The sequence below is a fragment of the Stegodyphus dumicola genome, chromosome 3 (assembly GCF_044657685.1).
Source record: "Stegodyphus dumicola isolate Sdum_Otavi_A_Nest chromosome 3, ASM4465768v1".
NCBI lineage: Eukaryota > Metazoa > Arthropoda > Arachnida > Araneae > Eresidae > Stegodyphus > Stegodyphus dumicola.
Genome location: NC_140770.1, coordinates 42281303 through 42303863, shown reverse-complemented (window position 1 = coordinate 42303863; position 22561 = coordinate 42281303). Strand labels below are relative to the sequence as shown.

Here is a 22561-nt window from a genome sequence, read left to right as displayed (position 1 = left end):
TAGTGTAGTACAAACTATGTTTTTTTCTGAATGAATATAGTTCTGTTATTTCTTTGCGAGTCATTTTTAAAAATATAATATGAGGTGGCACGCAATGAACTGGAAGTTGATCTGTCAGCACTATCTTCAGCACACCTTATCTTCAGGGCAGATGTTTTTATTTTCTTCGGCTTATTCCTTACTAAATGTAGTATTTCATCTCTATAGACTTCGTCTTTGATATGATTTAAATCAAATTCCTCGTCATTATAAATATCACGAATACACATCAAATGGTTTTCTGGTTGCAATTTTCTAATTTCGACTATGCGTAATGTATGCTTTACGCATGCGCGCGTTGAAAGAAATGTTTAATAAAGTAAACAAATAAATATTAAGCTTTTGTTTGCAAATTCTGATACCCTTTAGATCATAATTGCTCTTTATTTCATAAATTACGGTTTCATATTTTTAATTTTTAATTTCTGCATGCCATCTTACCAGATTTAAACTGATGATCTATAATCCGGAAAAACCGATAATCCGGAATCGCCAAAGTCCCGATGAGTCCAGATTAAAGACTTTTGACTGTATATATATTTAAAATATGTAATATTGGAGAAAGGTGATTATGTAGATGTTAATTTATAGTTATAAATATTTGAAGTCGTATAGATGCAGTCATAGTAGATTTAAGTGATAATTTTTATTTTAATTGACATTTGTAGCTGCAAATAGCTTGTCATGTTAGTTATGCCTGTTCCAAAGAATTAAAATTTTTTGCATTTACATTACATTACTTTATGGTCAGAAGAGAACCAGCAAGCAGCAATATAGTTAGGTCAGCTACATTTTAGATCATTATATGATGATTAATTAAGGTAAATTATAACTTGTAGTCAATTTGCAATAAATCTGAAAGTAAAAATTATAACAAACATTCTTAATCCAAGAAACATTTAATGCAATGTTTTTTTTTTTTTTTTTGTTTCAATTTTGTTTGTTTGTTTGAATGTTGTTTCTTCCTGCTAGCTTGTTGGCCACCATCTCTGTATTATATAATTATTTTACAGCATACTGCAAGACTTTAATAATTAAAAACCTCAATTCTGAAATTTCTACTATTGTTCACATGTATGTATATATTATATAAGGTGTTTCTGAATTCGACTGTCAAATTCAGAGGGATGTTGGTAGGCATCAAGAGAAAGACAAATTATCATAGGATGTGGTTTGCAAACAACATTTAGTGGGTGACAATTGCAAAAATAGACGTCAAGGTGATAGTTCACTTAACAAAGAGAGTGGGGCAAACAAATGCAAAGATTTTAGGAGCACTATGGTCGAGAAGAAAAAAACCTTTTCATATGCAAATATCCAATGCATATGGGAAAAATAAATGTAGCAGTCAAGAAGAAGAAACCTTCTTGTATGCAAATTTCCTATGCGTATGGGGAAAATAAAAGCAGCAAGCAAGTATTCATTAGTGGGCATTGCAGGATTCACAGGTGTTTATGGAAACGACATGTCAGATTACACGGACGAGAAATATGTGGATATGCATCTGAAAGAAAAAACCATTGCCACTTGCTCAAGCAGATGGCGGTGAATGCCTAGGGCAATATCCAAAAAGGAGATGTGCACCATACCACCTTCACAAACATCGATCAATGGCTGTGGGAGACAGGATCCTCCCAAATGATGGCTCAATGCAGGACAAGAACACAGTACACACACACCTGAAACAGAAAACTGAATAACACAACGGTTTGCCATTTTGCAATCAACCAGTACATGATTGGTTTTAGCTAAATTGTGTATTTGTCATAAAATAGTGTGGAAGGCTCTGTGTGCAGAACATGCCTTTCATGTGCAGAAGGTTTAACACTAGGTGATGTCCAACTACTCCATTTGAGTAGAGTTTATGTGCTGGGTACTTGATGCCACACAGAATAATTCCACAGTTCCCCACCACTGTTTTATTCTCAAATGAAGCCTGTATTACGAGGGAAGGCGTGGCTAATGTTCACAATGCACATATGTGGTCATCCAAAAATTACCATAGGAGTGTTTTTGTCAAAAGTGCAACAGAAGTTTGGTATTAACTTCTAGCCAGGGATTCTCGGAGATCATGTGTTGGGACTGTATCTTCTGCCTGAACGCCTGAGTGTCATAAATTACCTTGTTTTCCTACAGCATGTCTTCCCATACTAATTCAGAAGTCAAACAACAAATATGTCTTCCCATATTTGATGCAGGGAATACCAGCCACTGTGTGCTAAAGCATGTTGTTCATGCATAATGATACATCAACACATTTTGCAACTGTGGGCAATAATATCCTGAATGCTACATATCCCAAGAGGGGGATTGGATGTGGAAGTACCTTGGCCTTCACTCTACCCAGACCTCGATCCTTTGGATTTCTTCTTCTTCTTCTGGCTGCCTGAAATCACTTGTATATCAGATACCTGTGGTTACACTGGAGGATCTGATGGCATGGATTGTTATCATTTCAGCAGACATTGTCAGCACACTGGGTATGTTTGAATGTGTCTGGTAATCCTTTGTTCATCAGTGTTGGCCATACAGTTATCTTTGCAGCCACATCATTGAATGGTTCCTGTAAAACAGTCTCGTCGTCTCCTTTCTCATTTTGAATTGTGATCCACTGTAATCCTGCTTTATGTCAAATAAATGTTTTTCTACTTATTATTGGCCTTTTTTGTTCCATTCAATGTCATACCCTTTATTAATAAAATACCGTATTTTAAAAATAGTTATCTATTTTTGCGATTTTCTCCCGCTAAACATAGTTTATGATCCCATGTTCTATGGCAATTATTTATCCTCTTGATGCCTACTTTCAACTGTCTGGATTTGTTGGTCGAATTCAGAGCCACTCTCTCTCTTTCTCTCTCTCTATATATATAATAAACATATTTAAGCAATAATATTTTTCCAAGAAATATTGAGAAATTTATTAGTTCTAAAAGAGAACACTAATGAAATGTAAATTTTCTTGAAGCTGTTGCACCAAAATCTAGTAAAGACTTTTTTAATGCAGTGAAGATGAATGATTACAAAGTCAATATTGTTTGTCCTCCTTTTCAAAGGAAATCATAGATGAATACGAGTTTAATTCATAGTACTTATTTATTTATTTTTTTTAAAGTGCATGTAACATTACTTTAAAATGAAATTAGTCCAATCTTTTTTTCTCAAATTATTCTTTTAATCATGTTTTGAAGTAAAACCTATGTTCAGATTTTTAATGAAGTTTTTATCATATTGCATTTTAGGGAGTGGTTAATGGTGTATTAATTGTGACCACTAATCATATAATATTTGACCCAAATGTTTCGGATCCTTTGGTTATAGAATATGGATTGGAAAAGTATGGGGTTGATGCACCTATGAATTGCATTGTGAGGGCTGCACTGTATACAGACATTTTTCGTATGAGGACCAAAGATACCAGGTTAGAACTGAAATCTTTGTTCTAATATTGAAATGTTGTTGTAACTGAATTATTATTAACAGCACAAAACATCAATAGTATTTGTGTTTGTATAATGCAGCATGAAAATAATAGCATAAAAACATCTGATTAGTATTTGTATATTTATAAAGTTGCAAAGTTCTTTAAATGCTTCCTTAATTTTTTAAAAATATTTGCTGTATTAATTTTTCCTTATTAAATCACTAAATATTTAGCTTTAAATCTATTAATTGTATTAAAATTGAGTGTACTTAAACTATTTAATTCAGAGTATGAAATACAGTTTGGTTGTAATTAAAATTTCATAATTTTTTGCTATTTTCACCTTCAAAACCTTGTTAGTAAATTGAAATCTGTGCCTATACTAGACAGAGAATGGCAAGAAATATTCTATGAAGAAGTTTATTTTACTACTTCAAAGGAAATCATTGCTAGTTGGTGGATGTAAGACTTTGTACAGCAAAAATACTTAGAAAAAGCACAGAATAATTAATTAATGTAAAACCGAAAAGTTTTATTCTCTGCACAAACTGAGACACAAAATGGGCTTAATTCGCATCACAAAATTAAAAAAAAAAAATTATAGAATGTAAAAAAATTACATATAAATCTCATTTTTCTTCAGTAGAGTGCTAGAAGTAAGTAGTATGATATATCTCAAATGTTTTCTGTGCACTGTACAAAATGCCAATTGTTTATGCTGTAATTATCAAATTGTCCTATATTAATGGATGCCGAGAATGGGAAGAAGATAGGCCCCAAGGTTATACAATCCTCCAGAAGTACAAAATTTTGTCTTGTTGAAGGGAAAAAATCTGTCTTTCACATTTGATTATTATTTTCTTTGATATATACATATTACTATAATTAGGCTTCATATGCTGTTCTTATTTCTTTTTGGTATAGAAATGGTTATTGCTTCTATTTTCCAACTCAAGCCAAATATTTTTTTTTTTTTTTGGAAGAAGAGGGATTTGTCTGATTGTCCTTGAAACTGGTAGAATTTTATTAAAAATCGTACTGCAGATCAAGCTTGCTGTTTTGCTTAATTTTAAAGAAACAGTCAGTCAAACTTTTTACGAAGGTAAAACAAATGATGGGATGATGTTTTCAGTCTGTTTTATTGTAATTATATATCACAGCATGAGTAGCTCAAAACATTCCTAGACTCATTAACCCTCTCAATGTAATTTTTTTTTATCAAAATAGGTTAAAAAATTGTGTTATTTTTATTACATATTTCAAATATACATATTTCATATTTCAAATATATATTTTAGAGTTAAAAATAAACAAAAATGTTGTAAAAGAATCTTTTTTTCAATATGGAATTAGATTGTAAAATAAAAGGTTGTATTAAAATCGAAACTGAAGAATAATCATATAAAAGCAAAATTTTGAAAATTAATCTTGGTTAAGTTATGATTTATTTTATGAACTGCAAAGGTAAAACATATATACTAATGAAAATATGCAAAATACTTACAAAACATGTATTAGAAATGAAGTTTAATATGATAAACTTCGAAACAAGGCTCGAGTCCTACCTAGCAATCTTTATATATTTCACAGAAATATGGATAACTAACTCCATCTGTTAACCCAGATCTGAATAAATAATTAAACGTCACACAAAAGCTGAAATGGAATGATAGGTGGGAAAAGAGTGGATTGCACAGTTAAATAGGCAGAAAAAATCGCAGGTTGCACAAATTTTCTACTTCCATGTTGCCTATGGAAATTACGAGATACGTAACGAGAATGTTAATAGTAGTTTATTTGTATTCAGAATTATCTAGTTAATTTGGAAGTTAGTTTTAAATCAGCTTGATATTAAAAATAATTAGGTAATTAAAAATAATAAAAAGATAAGGAAAATATATCAGTTCGGATTTCAAGAAAATGCACCGTGCCGATTGCTGTAAGGACCTTTATTTTCGCGAAAATTAATATATTGGTGATTTTGCGAGTTGAAAATTTCACAAATTTTATATGAACAGAACTGAAAGTTGAAAAATTTCTAAAGTATCTAAGTAAAGTTGAGAAAGTACATCTTTACAAAGTACAAAGTAAAAATTCCAAAAGTACATCTTTTGCATAAAGCATTTTAAGAAACTTCCTTTTGTCCAAAAAGTTCATCACCCCCGTTCCCGTCTAAATGGCAAGTCCAAGCGTTTATTGAGTGATATTCTAATGAGCTTCAATTTCTAGACGAAAAAGAATCTGTGGACTTGCGAATATCACGACTAAAACCGATTCATGCTTCTTGGCTTGTGCGCGTATTTAACGGTATTGAAGCCAAACATGAGATAATTTTGAATGGCTTCAAAGAAGCTGGTAGAAATAGTATTCTAAGTGAAGGAGCTGCGTTCTATTAATTTTATTGTTTTATATTTGAGAAATATATGTGTTCATGTATGCATTCATGTATGCATTCTATGTGTTCATGTATGCATTCACACATGCATTCATACTTACATTTATGAATCTTGTCCTGATAACAGAGGAGTACCACATATTTTTTTTTAAATCTGAAACTGGAGAAATAAGAATTATGCATTGATATTTATGTATAGCTACATTAATTGCATAAAAACACAGGAAGTTCGGATTAATTTACCTCAAACATTTCTTGCTATTTGAAACCTATTTTACTACTTTTAAAACGATGTAAATATAGACTAGTGAATCATAAAAATCTAATTGCGGCTTCTGAGCTTTCTTGAATTGTAGCATGCTGCTCCAACTGACACAGAATTTGGCCACCCTAGCATAAAAAATATTCAGTACTGGTAAATAGTAAAAAGATGACATTCTTCCAGGGCTGTACACAGTTAAATGATGAATGATACAATTTACTGCCTTGAAATGGAAACTGCTATTACACTTTCTTTTTCTTTTTCCTGAAGCATCTCCGTAGTCCTAGTTGACTGCTATCTGTTTAACTGTATATGAGATAGCTCTATGATGATGCATAGATTAAACTGGAGGTAAGGCCATTTTTAGGGCATTTTTAACGACACCATTAAGTGAGATTAAGCAAATCACATAGTGTTCTGTCATCATGCATTGTTAATCTGCTCTTTCAGTATTCTCATTACCTGTCTTTAAATTTAATGGCCAGTTGAATTGAAGTTACGAACAGGTTCAGAGGCAGCTTTAGTTAATATTAATAGTTGTCCTAAAAAATAAAATGACTGACATGTTTTTATTCGAGGGAGAGTTAAATAGCATTTTTTATTTAAGAAGTAATTTGTTCAGAGCTAAAGAAGTACCCTAATTTATCAAATAATAATAAAAAAAATATGCTTTCCAGAGTGTTGCTACTTTGGATTATAACATATTTTAAGTGATTCCTTACGTTGTATGAAAAACCATAACTGGAAATTATAGGATATAATCATCTATAGATTAAAAACATTTTAATTTTATTTAAAAGAGAAATTTTTTAAACTTCCTTTACATTTGTATACATATTTTATTTTAAAAAGTACAGTTTGCCATTTTAAATAATAATTATGAGATATACATTCACTTAAATATTATAAACTTACATTTTAAACATTATATTCATAATTTGTGAATTCAAGTATTTTTCTCTGTACTCATTAAATTATAAAGATATTTTAAGATATTACCTTGAATATTTTACATGTGGACATATACGTACTGAAATTAGAAGAAAAACACACCAATGCAAAATTTATGATTTGGCAAAACAGCAAGAATAGAAAATAAATTCCATTTATTTAGCTTTATATTTGAATTTTTTAATTTTTTAATCAAAGTTTGTGTATTGGTTGTGGTGTACAGAATAAAATAATTATCATTATGCATTATAAAACAGAAATCAAATAATTCCATTGTTTTTTTTTAAATACTTCTCAAAACCTCATAGATAGACCTATTTTTCACATTTAATTGCTTCTCCTCATATCTTTTTATATTATCACTTGTTTGGCCAATTTTAGCAAACTTTGAGAACTCGCGAAGAGTGCTTACCACAGGGATCACCATGGTGGTTTTTGAAGAGAGTCATTATCGTTACTGGACTCGTTAAATTTAGCATCTGCTTCCTAATTAAGCATCATATAATTCGCATATTATGAGTACAGCTCGCAATCATATACATCAAAACTTCTTATATTGAAACTGCTACTCTCAAATAAAGATAAAACAATTAAAAATTCACACAGAATATTATCTTATTCATACTTTGCAAATAGATATAATTTTATATTATTTGAAATAGTATAAATAGATTTAATTTGCTCTTTTCTTAATTTTAAAGGCTTTAAAAATCATTAATATTTTAAGTGATTCTCTGTTTTAATAATTGGCAACTCGGCCTTTGGCATTACTTTTGGCATTACAAGTAAATAGTGTGACACATTTTATAAGACGAAAGAGGCAAGTTCAAGGGCACGGTATTCCATTTATGCAGAATAATGTATTTTTATTATGGGAAAAAACACATTAATTAATTGTCCATCAGCTTGCATGAATTTGTATTTGAAATTGAGCATCAAAGGTCAAATTGAAATTAACTTGCATCTATGTTCTTTAATATAACAATAATGAGGAATTTAGAAAATCATCTTAGTTTTTTTCTTTTTCTTCTTTTTAGCACAGGGGAGTCAAAAGTGGATGTATATCATTCAACAAAAGTCTTAATGAGGAAGAGCAAATCTCACAATGAAAAACTAGCGAAAAATGAAAAATCCAAACCTCCTCGTCGATATAGTTCTGCTGAAGTTGGTGTAAGACATGGAGACCTTGGAATGAAGATTAGTAATTCATTCCAAGATAGCCTGTCAAAAATCTGTGAAAATGCCGATTTTGAAGAGGAGGATGAAACTGAATCACCTGCACTTGTTGTAGAAGATATTGACATTTCTGTGTCTACAGAACCTGAAGCTGCAGAAACAAAAGATTCTAAAAGAACTACAAAGCCTCCATTGTCTGCTTCTTCTTCATTGGAATCAGATGATGCCCCAGGATCTAGAAAAGCATCTATATCAGATGATGATAATTTAACTTTGACTGTTGATGCAATTTCCCCTAAAAAGAAGTCTAATTTTGAGAAAACTAAACATAAACTACATAAAGGACTTAAAAGGTTATCAATTACAGATGGTCTATTTTCTAATCCTCATGGTGGGCGTCGAATGTCTCTTCCTGCTTTTACCTCTTTACCAGACTTTAAACTCAAAAGTCCCACTGTAAAATCTCCAAATGCTGAAAAAACAGTAAAATCCATATCAGAGATGGAAAAGCCTAAACAGAGTGGTCCTACATATGTAAATATGGTTGATGAAAAACCAGAACTCTTTGCTCCAGTGGACAGTAAGTTTTAAATTTATGTTTTTTATTATATTTAAAATTATAATTTAAATTTAGGAAGCTTGGATTTTACTATTAATTTATATTTTTATTGTGTTTAATATCATTTTACAAGTGTAGAAATCTCAAGTTTCAGTGACTTTCAGAATTCATTTATTAAACATATGGGGATTAAAAATATTGTCTGAAAATTTATTTTTAATTTCTTTCAAAAATTTTATGCGTAAAAAACTAAGTTGACAAATTTCTTTCAGTAAATTGATTTAAATTAAAATTTATGGTATCTGGAATTATATACTCTGACTCCAGTCGCATTTAGATAGAATTATTAATTAAATTTATCTCATTTTTATGACAATTTCAAGACTGTTTTATGAGCACTAAAAATCTATTATATACAGTACAAAGTCCGAGATCCGGATGTCCAATATCCGGAATGATCTAAAATCTGCACCTCAAAACTGCCAAGAGCCTTTTTTTTTTTTAAATGCTTTATGCATGCGCATTTGATTTTTTTTCCGCCTGTAGATAAAACATATGTAGAGTCCCAATTCTTAATTTCCCTTCGGCTCTAAAACACTAAATAAATACTTTTTTTTATTGAAAAAAACAGTAATTTAGCATAAATTTGTGTGATCAATAATTTGGCTTCATAGCTGCCTATCTGCTTGGCCTACATTTCAAACTGAAACATTCTAGATAAAAACATCATTAATTTTGCATCTACTTATATTTTATATCCCTGACGCCAACCTGGCGAATCATTATTTATTATATTTTACTTTCATCACCACATGTTTATCAACACATGACCACTTGAGTAATGAGGCATGAAGCGATGCCCAATGATTTTTTTTTTATTAGTAATTTTTTATATTTTTACAAAGAGTATGGTAACCTTTTATGTTGACATTCTTACTCTTGGTAATGATTACAGATTTAAGTTAAATGGGCTAAGAAATTTTGAGAAGGAAAAAATTAACAAAAATTACTATGCACTAAAAATAGATTTTGTTAATGATACTCATAGGCCAAAAGATTACATTTAGTGCTATTTGAAATAAAGAATAACTGATTTGTTTTTCACATAAACTCAGAACTGGTGGCAGAATTTAGGGAAGACAAGATTTTTTGGAATTTAGAGAAGCACCGAGCAAAAGCATTGAAGGATGAAAATATTTTTAGAATTTAGGGAAAGCACTGGGATCCAAAATGTAGGGTCTGCAAAAATTTAGAACTTAGGGAAGCACTTGGTAGCAGCATTTAGGACTCTCAGGGACTGCATGAGGTGGTTTCAGCGGCGGCACTCGGTAAGCTTTAAGTATATGTGGGAATTTATTATTCAGGATTCAAATAAGCATTCAGGATGTGCAAGAAATAGATGTAAGTATAATAAATAACTAAACTAATATAATCAATTCTTAATTGTCTCAGTGCACAATAAAAGCAAGACAAAATTTAGCTGAACATTTTGTCTTTTGTCACCAATCTCGTGATACATAACCAATAATGAATAGTGGACGCTGTTAAGCAAGGCTAAAGTTAAGCTTTACGGATTCCAAGGAATTTCAGCCAATATAGTAGATTGCACTGTTTCTTAACTTTCTGGATTGATAGTTTTTTTTTGCAGGCTGTTCTTATTGCAGCAATTTGATGAAAATTAAAGTTCCAACTTTCGATCATGTTGAAAACAGTTTTTAATTCTGGAGCTGCAATAAGATCTACAAAGTGAAAGTACATTTCGATGTCCATTAAACAAATACTGGAATTGCTGCAAAAAATGAGTGAAGTTTTTAGCTTTGAGGTTACATCATTCCGAATTATGGGTGTCTAAATTAACGACTTTTGACTGTATTAAGCTTTTTATGTAAATTTTGTTACCCTTTAGATCATAAATGCTTAATTATTTCATAAATCACGATTTCACATTTTAAATTTTATAATTTCTACATGGCATCGTAAAGTGTTAATCTGAAGATGTAATATCCAGAAAAATCCCAAATCCGGAATCGCCGAAGTCTCGACAAGTCCGGATCTTCGACTTTGTACTGTATAATATTTAAATGGCCTAGAATTGTTTATCTGCAGTAATGATTATATTTTAATATGTTATTGAAGCAAAAAAAAAAAAAGGTGATAATCATATACTAGATTGCTCCTTCAAATTGTCATTACCTCAGTAACTCACATATTTTTCTTAAAAATAATTGCACATTGTCAAAACCTGATTACTTTATTATTATTAATGATTTCTAATTTAAAAGAGTTTTTAGCTGGATTAAATGAATCACACTGAAATTTCTAAGCTAGCCGCCTGTACATATTTTGGCAATGAATGATTACACAATTACAGAAAGACTGTAACTGATCATTTTAAATTAATGGAGAATGATAGTTCATTTGAAATAAAACAAAACATTAACACTTAACTTCATGTATTGTTAATGGAGAATATTGCTATTATTGTTACAAGCATGTTGATTTATTTTTATAATTGATACTAATTCTAAAACGCATAGTATTATTTGTGTCTATTTTAATGTATTTAATTTGTCTGAAAAAGATACCAAGCTAAATCTGGAAATATTTTTAGTATATTATTTATATTGCTGTTGGTTGTAACGTCAGCACTTTTTATTTGTATTTTTACATGCCCCTCAAATTATCACAATTTGGATGTTTTGGAGGAAGATATGGGTTTGTAATTTTGTTCTTTTGCCTTTCTGTAATTTTAGATTATTATTTGTGTTATTTATAATATATGTTTTTTAACTTTTAAAAGTTGATTCAAAATATTTTGGAATTTTATTGATTTATGATTAAAATTTCAGAATTGATACCCCGTCCAGCTAAATCATTCTGTGACACACCTCTCTACTTATGTTTAAGAATGGGTGAACCCATTGATAAAACACTGCAGCGTACTAGTCCTGTGGTTCATTTTGGCCAGCAAATGAAGCCAGAATATTGGTTTAGCATTCCTAAAGACAGGTATTAAATTAGTTACATGTAATTAAATAAAATATATTTCCTACTATTTTAATGTGCCTCAGAATACAAAGTGTTATCATCTTTGGTTAACTAGTAATGTCAGTTGTTACCACAGAATACATACATTTATTATAATGAGTATCTTAGGACAAGCACATAGTTTATAAAGGGATTTTTGTATATTTTTTATGGAGAGACTAAAGACCACTAAGAAACTTAAAATCGCCTATGAATGTTAGTAGCATTCGTAACTATTTCTGCAAGGATAATAAATATAGATTATTTTCTTAGCAGATAGTTATGTGACTCCAAATTAGAATCAAGGTATTATGCTGCATACTTCAAGTAGCTTAAATAATTGAATGCAAGGCTATATCCTGTCTTAAAGACAGGCATATGTTTTATTACTAAAATTTTATACATATCAATTCTTTTTCATGTGCATAGTTATTTCATTTCAGTGATAGACCTGAGATTACTATATAATGTAAATAGAACCACAAAGCTGATCAAAATGCTTATTGTCACAGATATCATTCACAGTGTTAAAAAACAGGAAAAGGTTTGAATTTACTTTATCTATAATCAGATTCTCTGTAATATAGAATCATTCTTGTAATTCTAGATATTGCTATAAGTATTGTAATTAAGCCATGAAAGTTGGTCTTTTCCTATAAAATTTTTCTTTTAGAATTCGGGAACTTTTTTCTTGAAGACTTCCTGAATTCTAAAAGAAACATTTGTGAGCAATTTAGCTCCATAATGCTTTCTCTAAAGTAAATTTTGAATTTAGGAAACAAAAGTATCATAATTAAAGTTTTAATTTTCTGAAGTCGATGACCAATTGTCATTACTATAAGAGTATTAAATTGTCGTTTAATTTTCTTCTGTGTTGCAGTAGATTCTTTTTTGCTCAAGAAAAGTAAATATTTTTATTTAGTTTGATATTAAGAAATATGTTTTTATAATTTAAATTATCTTGTCCTATATATATATATAAGGTTCAGGTGTTCTTAAATGATAATTTGAGGCAAATTTATAGAGTTGTTAAGTTTGTTTTGGAGCAGGACACATGAAAAATGTACAGTGCTCTTGCCAGGATTCAAACTGCAGATCTTCCCATTGCTAACTTTACACCCTGAAGGCACATGGTAAGAAGGGAGGAAAAACCTTACATACTTCCCTTCTTAAAGGGCAACTGGAGAGGAGGTAATCCAACTAACTATTTTTTGCCACCTTTTAATTTGGGCACTACTTTTCAGTGTTTTCTTTGAGGACCTTCCTATTGCTGGCTGAATGGGTATTATATTATGAAGACATACAGTAAGGAGGGGGGGGATACCTTAAAATTTATTCTAAGCAACTACAGTAATAATAATTTTTAGCCTTATTAAATTTTGTACCTTTTGCAAATTATTTTTATCTTTTCCATTTGATTTCAGAATTTCAACATTCAAGTATAGAACATTCTTCTGTATACCAATTTTCAGGATTAATTACATGTCAATTTTAAACCACATATCTTGCACATATCCTGTATTTCTAAACATATTAATGCTTGGAATAAAAAATGAGTTCATTTGACAATTTTAAATATAGTGTTTGATGTCATATATTTTATTAGATCTGTAAATGCTATGAAATTTTCATGAATGAAACTCTTTTGGAAGCCTTAGAACTTCGAAAAAATCATTATTTTCCCAAGCAGGCTTATGTCAAAAATACTTTTTGATATTGATGCAGATGCTATAATCTTTCTACCACAGATTAGTATTATTATATTACAAATATTTTAAAAGTAATATTTCATTTTTGTAAATGTAAAATGTTTTTTAAAAATTGTAATGTGATTAAAAATTTTTGTATTTAAGAACTGTTCATATCATAATGTTAGAAGTCTGATATTTTCAAATTTAGAAGTTTTACTTTTTATTTTTTGTATGAAACTCTATATTAATAATGATTGCTAAGTGCACTAAATAAACAAAATGAGGAGCAGATGTAATACAGATTGAATGATGACACTAAAATGAAAGTTTTCCAAGAATGATCTCAAATTTCACTTTAAATTTTATGGTTAAAAAAAATTGAAAATATTTGTCAAGGTGCATTAAGTTTTAGAGTTTAGATGAATAAAACAATGAATAATGAATATTTATGAAAAATATTTAAGAAATGTAATGTATGGTTTTACTGCTAGAGGTGTTGAAGTAATGGAAAATTAAGAAACTAATTTTGAGTAAATAAAAGAAGAAAATTCAATTTTTTATTAATCTTATTCTGTATTATTGTGTATCTTATATCTGTTTCATTTTAAACATTTTAAAATTTTTCATACCCTTCTTTTCTTACGAAGATTTGAAATTTTATACTTTGATAGCTGTTGTCTGTATTTTCTATATAAATATTCATCAGTATTTTCTGTTTCAATCAAGAAAATACTCACATACTGCTATTTTTAATAACAGTGCAACACACACATAAAGTTTTATAACTTTTCATGCTTGTGGAGTTTCTTAACTGGTTTGTTATTGAAAATAGTTGTTCAAGGATATTGCAGATAAAATACCTCATTAATTTTAGTACACAAATATGGGTGTTTTATATACTGTAAATATGTTGTATAATTCAGAGATTTTCCCTGAAACATGACATATAATGTAAATAATAATAATAAAAAAAAAGATGCAATCTTTTTTGACAATAAGAATATTAACTAATGTTATTTTTCATTTTCTCAATTCCCATTTTATTATAAAAATTTCATTAGACAAATTTATGACTGCTTAATTATGTTCATGAAGTTTTACTCATTTAAAAATTGTTCCATGTATTTTAAACTTCTAATGTTTTTTTTAATCATCAATGTGTGTTCTAAATTTTATTGAATGTTTCCTAAAAAATTTTATTCTTCAAAGTTCACTCAAGAGTTTTTTTTGAAAAAACTATTTCAGTGTGGATAGTCTGTACTGTTTCTTCTTACGTTGGTGTCCTGAAAAATATGGTGATATAGATAATTTAGACTTGGAGAAAATGGGTTTTACGCCTATTGAGTATGAAAGTAAAGAAGAATGCGAAGAGAAGGCACCGCGGGATCACAGGAGAGCCAGTTGGGCATTTCCTTGGAGAAGGAAATCTAAAGATGTTACTGAGATGTCTGCTACATCTAGTCCTGAGGACTGGGAGGTATTAAAAATTATAATCCTCGTATATATGCATTGTTTATGTATTTTTTGTAATATTCAATATGTAGTATGTGGTGCAAGAGAGAAATGTAGAAAGAATTTTAAGGAAGATTTTAAAAGGAACTATTCAAATGTGAAATATTTTGCAGACAATAATGAAAATTATAAATACAAACAAACATAGAATTAGAATTTGGCACTGAGAATCGGATTTTGGACCCCCCCAATTGTCAACTTATTTTTGTCAATTCATTGTGTGCAATTTTGTATGTTTTTACAATAACAACATTTCATGATATTATTGCGTGCGTATGGGTTCCCAATAGATTGAATGCACAAGTCCGACAAAAGGTTAATAAAATTTATTCTTATCACAAGAAATTTAACAAAATCTTAGAAGCCTCCTCAGAGATATTCATACAATATCATGCAATATAATCAGTAGCTATAGTTTATTAGTTTTAAAACATTAAATAGAATGCAATTCACAGTGCAGAGAAAGTTAATCCAATCAACAAAATATTACAGCAGCTAAGTAAGCAACTGAATTGAACTGAGCTGTTCTCTCACTGAGCTTTTAAACCAGCCGTGCGAGATAGTTCCAGCAATTTCTGGAAAGCAAAAAGTGTAGAAATACGGTTACAGCTAACATAGTAGGGAATTACATTTATTCAATTTAAATATAAATTACAAAATTTTGATTTATTAAATGTTAAATGCATGTGCTCTATTTTTAATTTTCTGGCGTAGCTTTCTCTTAAAATATGTCTCGTGCTGCATTGCACAAAAAAATAAAGCAATTTTAATTATAATTCTTCTGGAAATATCTAACTAAATACAAAATTCATAACACTGCCTCCTTCCCAAGGACTGCATGTCCTGGGCAGTACAATCCCTGGACAAGAAAGCATACTTACAAATCCAAACCCTTACATCATTCAACCTAATTCAGAAGTCAAACAACAAAAATCAGCGTTATATTTACAAAATTTTTCACAGGACTAGTTTCGATGGTTTTACCGAACCACCATCCTCAGCTGCAAAACCGCAAAACATTCAAATTAATTATGGGTTTAATGTTGCCATCTCCCAGCCGGTCTTTCCCGACTTCTTTGTTACTCCATGGGTCTCAATCAGCCAATGTTGATGTTGTAATTTGTTGTGGGACTGGATTAAGCAGTCTTAATTCACTTCGACCCTGGAACAATATCGGCAGCTTTCTGGGTTAGGTCTTCTAGACAGGGCATGGGCATTTCCGTGTGATGATCCCTTCCGATGACTGATAGTGATGCCATATTCCTGAAGTCTCTGTATCCACCTGGCTATTTTACCCTCAGGATTATTGAAATTTAATGTTTGCAATCTCTAGTAGAGTCACAGATGCTGACCGACGTTTTTTCGGTCTAAAAAAGAATACTTGAAGTCTAACTTCACTAGTAGAAAAACGAAGATTTTAATTTACAAAAGCTTAATCTATAAAGCTTAAACATACTCTGTTAAGACCTGGGCAGTGACAGAGAAAGCTAAAAGTATCATTTCTGTCTTTGAAAGAAAAATTTTGAGAAGTATTTTTGGTGGCATAAAATGTAATAATATCTGAAGAAGAAGAACTAACTCTGAACTCTATAAATCCTTTAAAGAAGTAGATATAGTAAAATATATAAGGATTCAGAGAATTAAATGGGCAGGACATCTGTGCAAAATGGATGAAAATCGAGTAACTAAAAAGATCTTTTCGACCAGACAGCATCTGAAAAAGAGGGAGACCTAAACTTAGGTGGCTCGACTGTTTGGAAACAGACTTCAGAATTTTAAAAATAACCAATTGGATGTCCATGGCCAGGGATAGAAGAGCTTGGAATTCAATTCGGAGGAAGGAGAGGGCTCATCCTGGGCTGTCTGGCCATTGAAAAAGAAGAAGAAAAAGGATTATTGAAATTTAAAAGCCTGGTCAGTGATGCATGATCCATGCAGAGCAGGAATTTTCTATCATAGATATAATGATGGAAACGTTCTACGGCTTTAACTATGGCGAGCAACTCTTTCTTAGTGACAGAGTAATTCCTCTCCATTTTAGACAGGCACTTGCTCCAGTAAGCTATGAAACTTTCTTGGCTGTTTATTTCTTGGGACAAAAAAGCACCAACACTTTCATTGCTCGCATCCATGTCGAGAATAAACGGTTTGTCAAGCTGAGGGTACGTCAAGATTGGAGCAGATGTTAAAGCTTCCTTCAGGTTCTTAAATGCATCCTGACATTTGTTTGTCCACAAGAACTTTTGTTTGCTTTCTGTCAAATTAGGGGTCCTGCATTGGAATTGTACTGTGAAGGGGGTCTTGCGATGGAAGGAAAATCCTTCACGAATTTGTTCCTTGAAGTTGAGGGACCTTCTTGAAACTGATAGAATCTTCTATAAATCCAATACCATACATTGCATTAATTATGCTAACATTTAGATTTTTATATAAATATTAAAACTATTAGTATTAAATGAGTGAAAGTATTAACCCATTAATGACCTGAAGGCGAATCAATCGTATCAAAATTAGTTGCCATAGTTACTATGGAATCATCAATACATCGAACTACTGCAGTGTCATTGTCTTTATCAAATGCAGTGTCATATGTTCCACGTTCTTTTTTCATTTTGTTTACGGATACAATTTCCGTAAACAAATTCCATTTACAATTTCCTAATCTGTTCTCATGAGTTGTTCCACTGACATGAAATCCCAGCTCATTCAATTCTGAGAACAACCTGTGTGATGTAAAACAGTTGTCAAAATATACATAATGATTTGAAGGAACTTCCACCACATTTAAGAGATCTGTTAAGTCTCCACCTAGTCCAAGATCAGTTTATTTCTTTGCAGATTTTTCCGAGTATATACCAAAGTTATATAAATAGCCTTCATAGGAACACAAACACCAAACTTTGTATCCAAAATGAACGAGTTTTCTTTTGAGAAACATTTTGCATGAATGTCTACCAAAATAAAGTATCATCTGCTCGTCGACCAAAAGATGTGTTGAAAAAACTCCATACAGCATGAAATTTATATTTAAAATATTTAAATAGGAATGAACCTTAACCAGTTTATCAGTTTTATCCAATGCATTATTATCAGCTAAATGCAAGTTCTTGATATTAATATATGTAGAGCATGTCATTGCTATGCCTACTAATGGACGACCAACATCTTCATCAAGAGACCAGTAAAGTCTTTCTTGAGAAATTTCAATTTTTTTGAAATTGTTTCCTTTTTTGCCTTTTCTATGGATCCTTTGTTGCATCACTACATATACAGGAAATCAATTTTCATGTTCTTTCTTTTTTTAGATTTTTTGGAAATTTTTTTTTACAATTTTTAATAAATTTGATACATTTTAATATTTTTTAGGTGAAAAAATCTCGATTTCACCTGATACATCATTTGTTATGGACAAATATTTTTATATAAATATTAAAACTATTAGTATTAAATGAGTGAAAGTATTAACCCATTAATGACCTGAAGGCGAATCAATCGTATCAAAATTAGTTGCCATAGTTACTATGGAATCGTCAATACATCGAACTACTGCAGTGTCATTGTCTTTATCAAATGCAGTGTCATATGTTCCACGTTCTTTTTTCATTTTGTTTACGGATACAATTTCCGTAAACAAATTCCATTTACAATTTTGTAATCTGTTCTCATGAGTTGTTCTACTGACATGAAATTCCAGCTCATTCAATTCCGAGAACAACTGTGTGATGTAAAACAGTTGTCAAAATATACATAATGATTTGAAGGAACTTCCACCACATTTAAGAGATCTGTTAAGTCTCCACCTACTCCAAGATCAGTTTATTTCTTTGCAGATTTTCCTGAGTATATGCCAAAGTTATATAAATAGCCTTCATAGGAACACAAACACCAAACTTTCACCCTCATAAATTCTAATGCTTCATTTAATGTCAAAAACTGTTGTCTTGAAAATCCATTACTTTGGAATTGTTGTTTTGTGAAATTTAAAAAAGAAAATATCACTAGCTATGAAATTTGTCTACATTCATAGAAATACTGCTTTGAACTGACATTGCATTTCTGCAACATTTTAAAAGATGCATATTTATTCTAACAAAGACAAAATAATAACCTTCCCTTTTGACGCTATTTTATCATCTAATGATTCTAGAAGACTGTCATGTGTTCATAAAATCATTTGATTGGTTGCACCCTCTATGAGATGTACTCAGAATTAAAAGAAAACGTTTTGCAAAAAAAAGTACCAAAATGATCTTTTATTTTCATAAAACGTTTTTAAAAAAGAGGAATAATTTTCCCTCCACAAAACATTGAAACTTTATCTACAATATACAAAAGCAATAAGGGAAATTTTTTTAAATAGAAGATGGGAAGAAAAAATGTTTTGACTAATGTCGCAAAACAAAAACAAGTCATTAATGGGTTAATATATGATTTTGCGTTGTTGTGATGTTAAAATGTATTTACATTATAGTTAATGCAATGTAAATGCTGTTTAAAACCAGAAAGATTAATTTTTATACTTATCAAAAGGAGATCAAATTGTCTTACAGAAACAGTAACTATTAATTATTGAAGGCTAAAAGCCAGGCCTTTTTTTTTATTCTCTGAAGCTTCCATTAACATTTGTATGTTAATATTAATTTTTTCTAGTTTTTAGATTGTGTAACATCAAAATCTGATGTCATACATCCTCCTGAACTTCTTACACCTTCAAATATTTTAAGTGATGAACAAATTCTTGAGGTAAGATAAGTTTCTAGCATGTAATAAATGTATAGCTATATTTTTAATAGAAATTTTAATAAAATATTGTAAATTATTTTAGTTCTTTAGTATCTTTAGGATGATACCGGTATTTTCTGATTGTCTGCTTGACTGTTTCAACGTACATTAAAACTGCTCTGTTTTTGACACATTTTAGAGCACACTCACACATAGTAGCCATCCCATGCATATACATACTGCACACATTTTAAAATCATACTTGATCAGTATTCATGACCTGTAATTGAAGACTTATAGCTGAATGATACCCATTAACTGTAAAAATGTAAATATTGGTCATATACTTTTTTGGGAAGGCAGGTGTCATATTAAAGCACAACTGATCTGCACTTAAGTTCAGCTAGTCCACAGCTTTCATATTCTGTTCTACCACAGCTAAGGGACCCAGAGCCGCCCATCAGAACATCACCCAAAGTATAATATTGCCATCACCAGCTTGTGTATGATCATCTGCACAGGGGCAGAGGAGCAACTGAGAAATTGTGATTCATGCGACCAGGCAACTCTTCTTCTTATCCATGGTCCAATCTTGATGTTCCCAGGCCCACTCACTGTAGACACAGTTGACAGTGACACTTGGTCAACAGAGGCACACAAGTAGGATGTCTGCTGTGCAGTTTCATATCCTACAGTGTCTGCTGAACTGTGTGTTCTGAAACACTTGCACTTGGACTTGCATTGTATTGGGCTATCAGCTGAGCCACTGTCTGACACTGATTTTGGAATACCAAATGGGACTGTCTCCAGTGCTTTTTTTCTTTGATGATGCATGGACATTCAACACCTCGGTGTCTACTGCTGGTTTCACTATTATTTATTGACTTTCATAAATACTAACAATGGTAGATTGTGAGCAACCCACTATTTGTGCAGTTTTGAAAATACTTGTTCTGAGTCTTCGGGCCATTACAGTCTGCCCTCTATATCAAATTCACTAAGATCAGCAGCCTTTCTCATCACTCACAAAAATAAGTGCAAGAATGATTTCTTATCTCCTCCAGCAACAGTTAAATACTATTCCCATTTAATCACATGCCCTTCATGTCATTCAGATGAGTTCATTGAAAAATGTGAGGATGGTCATAATGTTTTGGCTCGTCAGTGTATTAATGTTTGCAGTTAATCTTTTAATCTATTATTTATCCTTAAGCTAGACTGCAGCTTTTAGAACATGATTTGTTTGTTTTATTTCTAGTTTAAATTATCCATTTAAAAAACAGCATCCTAGGATATATTATGGGAAAACAATTAGTAGGAGAATGTGAAAGAAAGGTAATTTGCTTCTTGAGTATTGATCTTAAACTGTTAAATAATAGGATGAGGTGAGAACCTTTTTACACTTTTATGAGGTATTTAAAGAAATCTTGGAAATAGTGGTATTTGAGATAGTTATAACATTTAATAATATGTTATTTATTTTATTTTTACTAATCATGTTTAGTTTATTCTCATAGTAATAACATATGTGAACTCAGTTTATTAATAAAGGTTGAATGCATGATCATGGTGAGGTATGCATGGGTAACACATGCCTAAAAGAGGATCGATAGCATTAACTAGACAAACAGCAATCTTAATTAAAATAGACATATAGCAATTACTAATCAAATTTAATAGTAAAAAACAACATAGTTGCTGGCACTAAAACAGCCTTAAAAATATAGAAAACGGCCCAGCATAGACACAGATACTGGGGTTCATATATCCCGGAGAAGCACAGACTGCAGAAGGAAAACTCGTCCCTCTCCGTTAGCCTGTAATGTTGTCATACAGGTTCAGACTGTCTTTCACCAACTGCAGCTTTCTGTACGGTTTTGAGCTATCACCTGTTTGGCGATGCCGCTGCAATGGCATTATGTGTTTGATGTAATATTTTAGAGTGTCTAATAATTTATAATATTATATTAAGAAATTTCTACGTGTATACTATGTCATGCAGTTGAGAATACTGAATATCATATTTTATATCACCTATTATAAAATCGTATTGAATTATATAATGCTATAATATTGTGCTATTTTAGTTAAGTTTTATTATTAGTTAAAAGTAAAGTACTTTTTAGCTTGAAAGGTAATGTGATTAGAAAAGTAAGTTTGACTAAAAGTATAAAAAAACTCATATGGTACAGAGGCTGAGGTCTAGACTCATCAGAGTGCCTTTAAGAGAATCCTTCAAGAATGCCTTTAAGAAGACTAAGAAGCCAATCAACAGCTCAGTGGGTTTGAATGAGTCGTGTAATAGGGCTACGAGAAGGTGGATTTTCTTTCAATGATATTGTAGAAAGACTTGGCAGGAATGTATCCATTATTCATAATTGTTAGCAGCAGTGGTCAAGGAAGGTATTGGCTCAAGAAGACTTTGTTCTAGATGGCCATGTGGTGCCACTGAGAGGAAAGATCGCTGTGTTCGGTGTATGGCTGTGTTACATAATACTGCGTCTGCAGCAGAAATTCAAGCTGCAGTTGGCACCACAGTGATATAACAAACTGTTACAAATCGGTTACTTGAAGGACAGCCCCGAGACAGATGCCCTGTAGTGTGCATTTGACTGACTCCATGCCACTGTTGTTTGTGATATCAGTGGTGTTGAGGGTTACAGCCGAAAACATTGCGGCAAAAGCATCTCAGATGAAAATGTCGTGGAGAAAACAACACAAGGAAGAAAGGTTGTGGTACAAAACATCATGGGAGAAAAGAAAGCAAAGAGAAAATCTCGCAGTTCTAAAACATCGTGGTATG

At 31.1% G+C, this 22561-nt stretch overlaps 1 protein-coding gene across 4 annotated transcripts in view; it reads left to right on the top strand.

Annotated features, from left to right (window-relative positions):
- The window catches only part of LOC118184229 (oxidation resistance protein 1-like), a 76818-nt gene that overhangs the window by 37297 nt on the left and 16960 nt on the right, over nucleotides 1–22561 (top strand). For 3 of the 4 annotated variants that reach the window (XM_085812804.1, XM_085812803.1, XM_085812802.1), the window contains exons 7-12: nucleotides 3282–3460; nucleotides 8109–8828; nucleotides 11478–11521; nucleotides 11656–11815; nucleotides 14770–15001; nucleotides 19687–19779. In XM_085812804.1, coding sequence (XP_085668930.1) covers nucleotides 3282–3460; nucleotides 8109–8828; nucleotides 11478–11521; nucleotides 11656–11815; nucleotides 14770–15001; nucleotides 19687–19779 — 1428 coding nt within the window. The remainder of the gene's footprint in view (nucleotides 1–3281; nucleotides 3461–8108; nucleotides 8829–11477; nucleotides 11522–11655; nucleotides 11816–14769; nucleotides 15002–19686; nucleotides 19780–22561) is intronic. The other variant, XM_035353867.2, reaches the window with a different exon arrangement.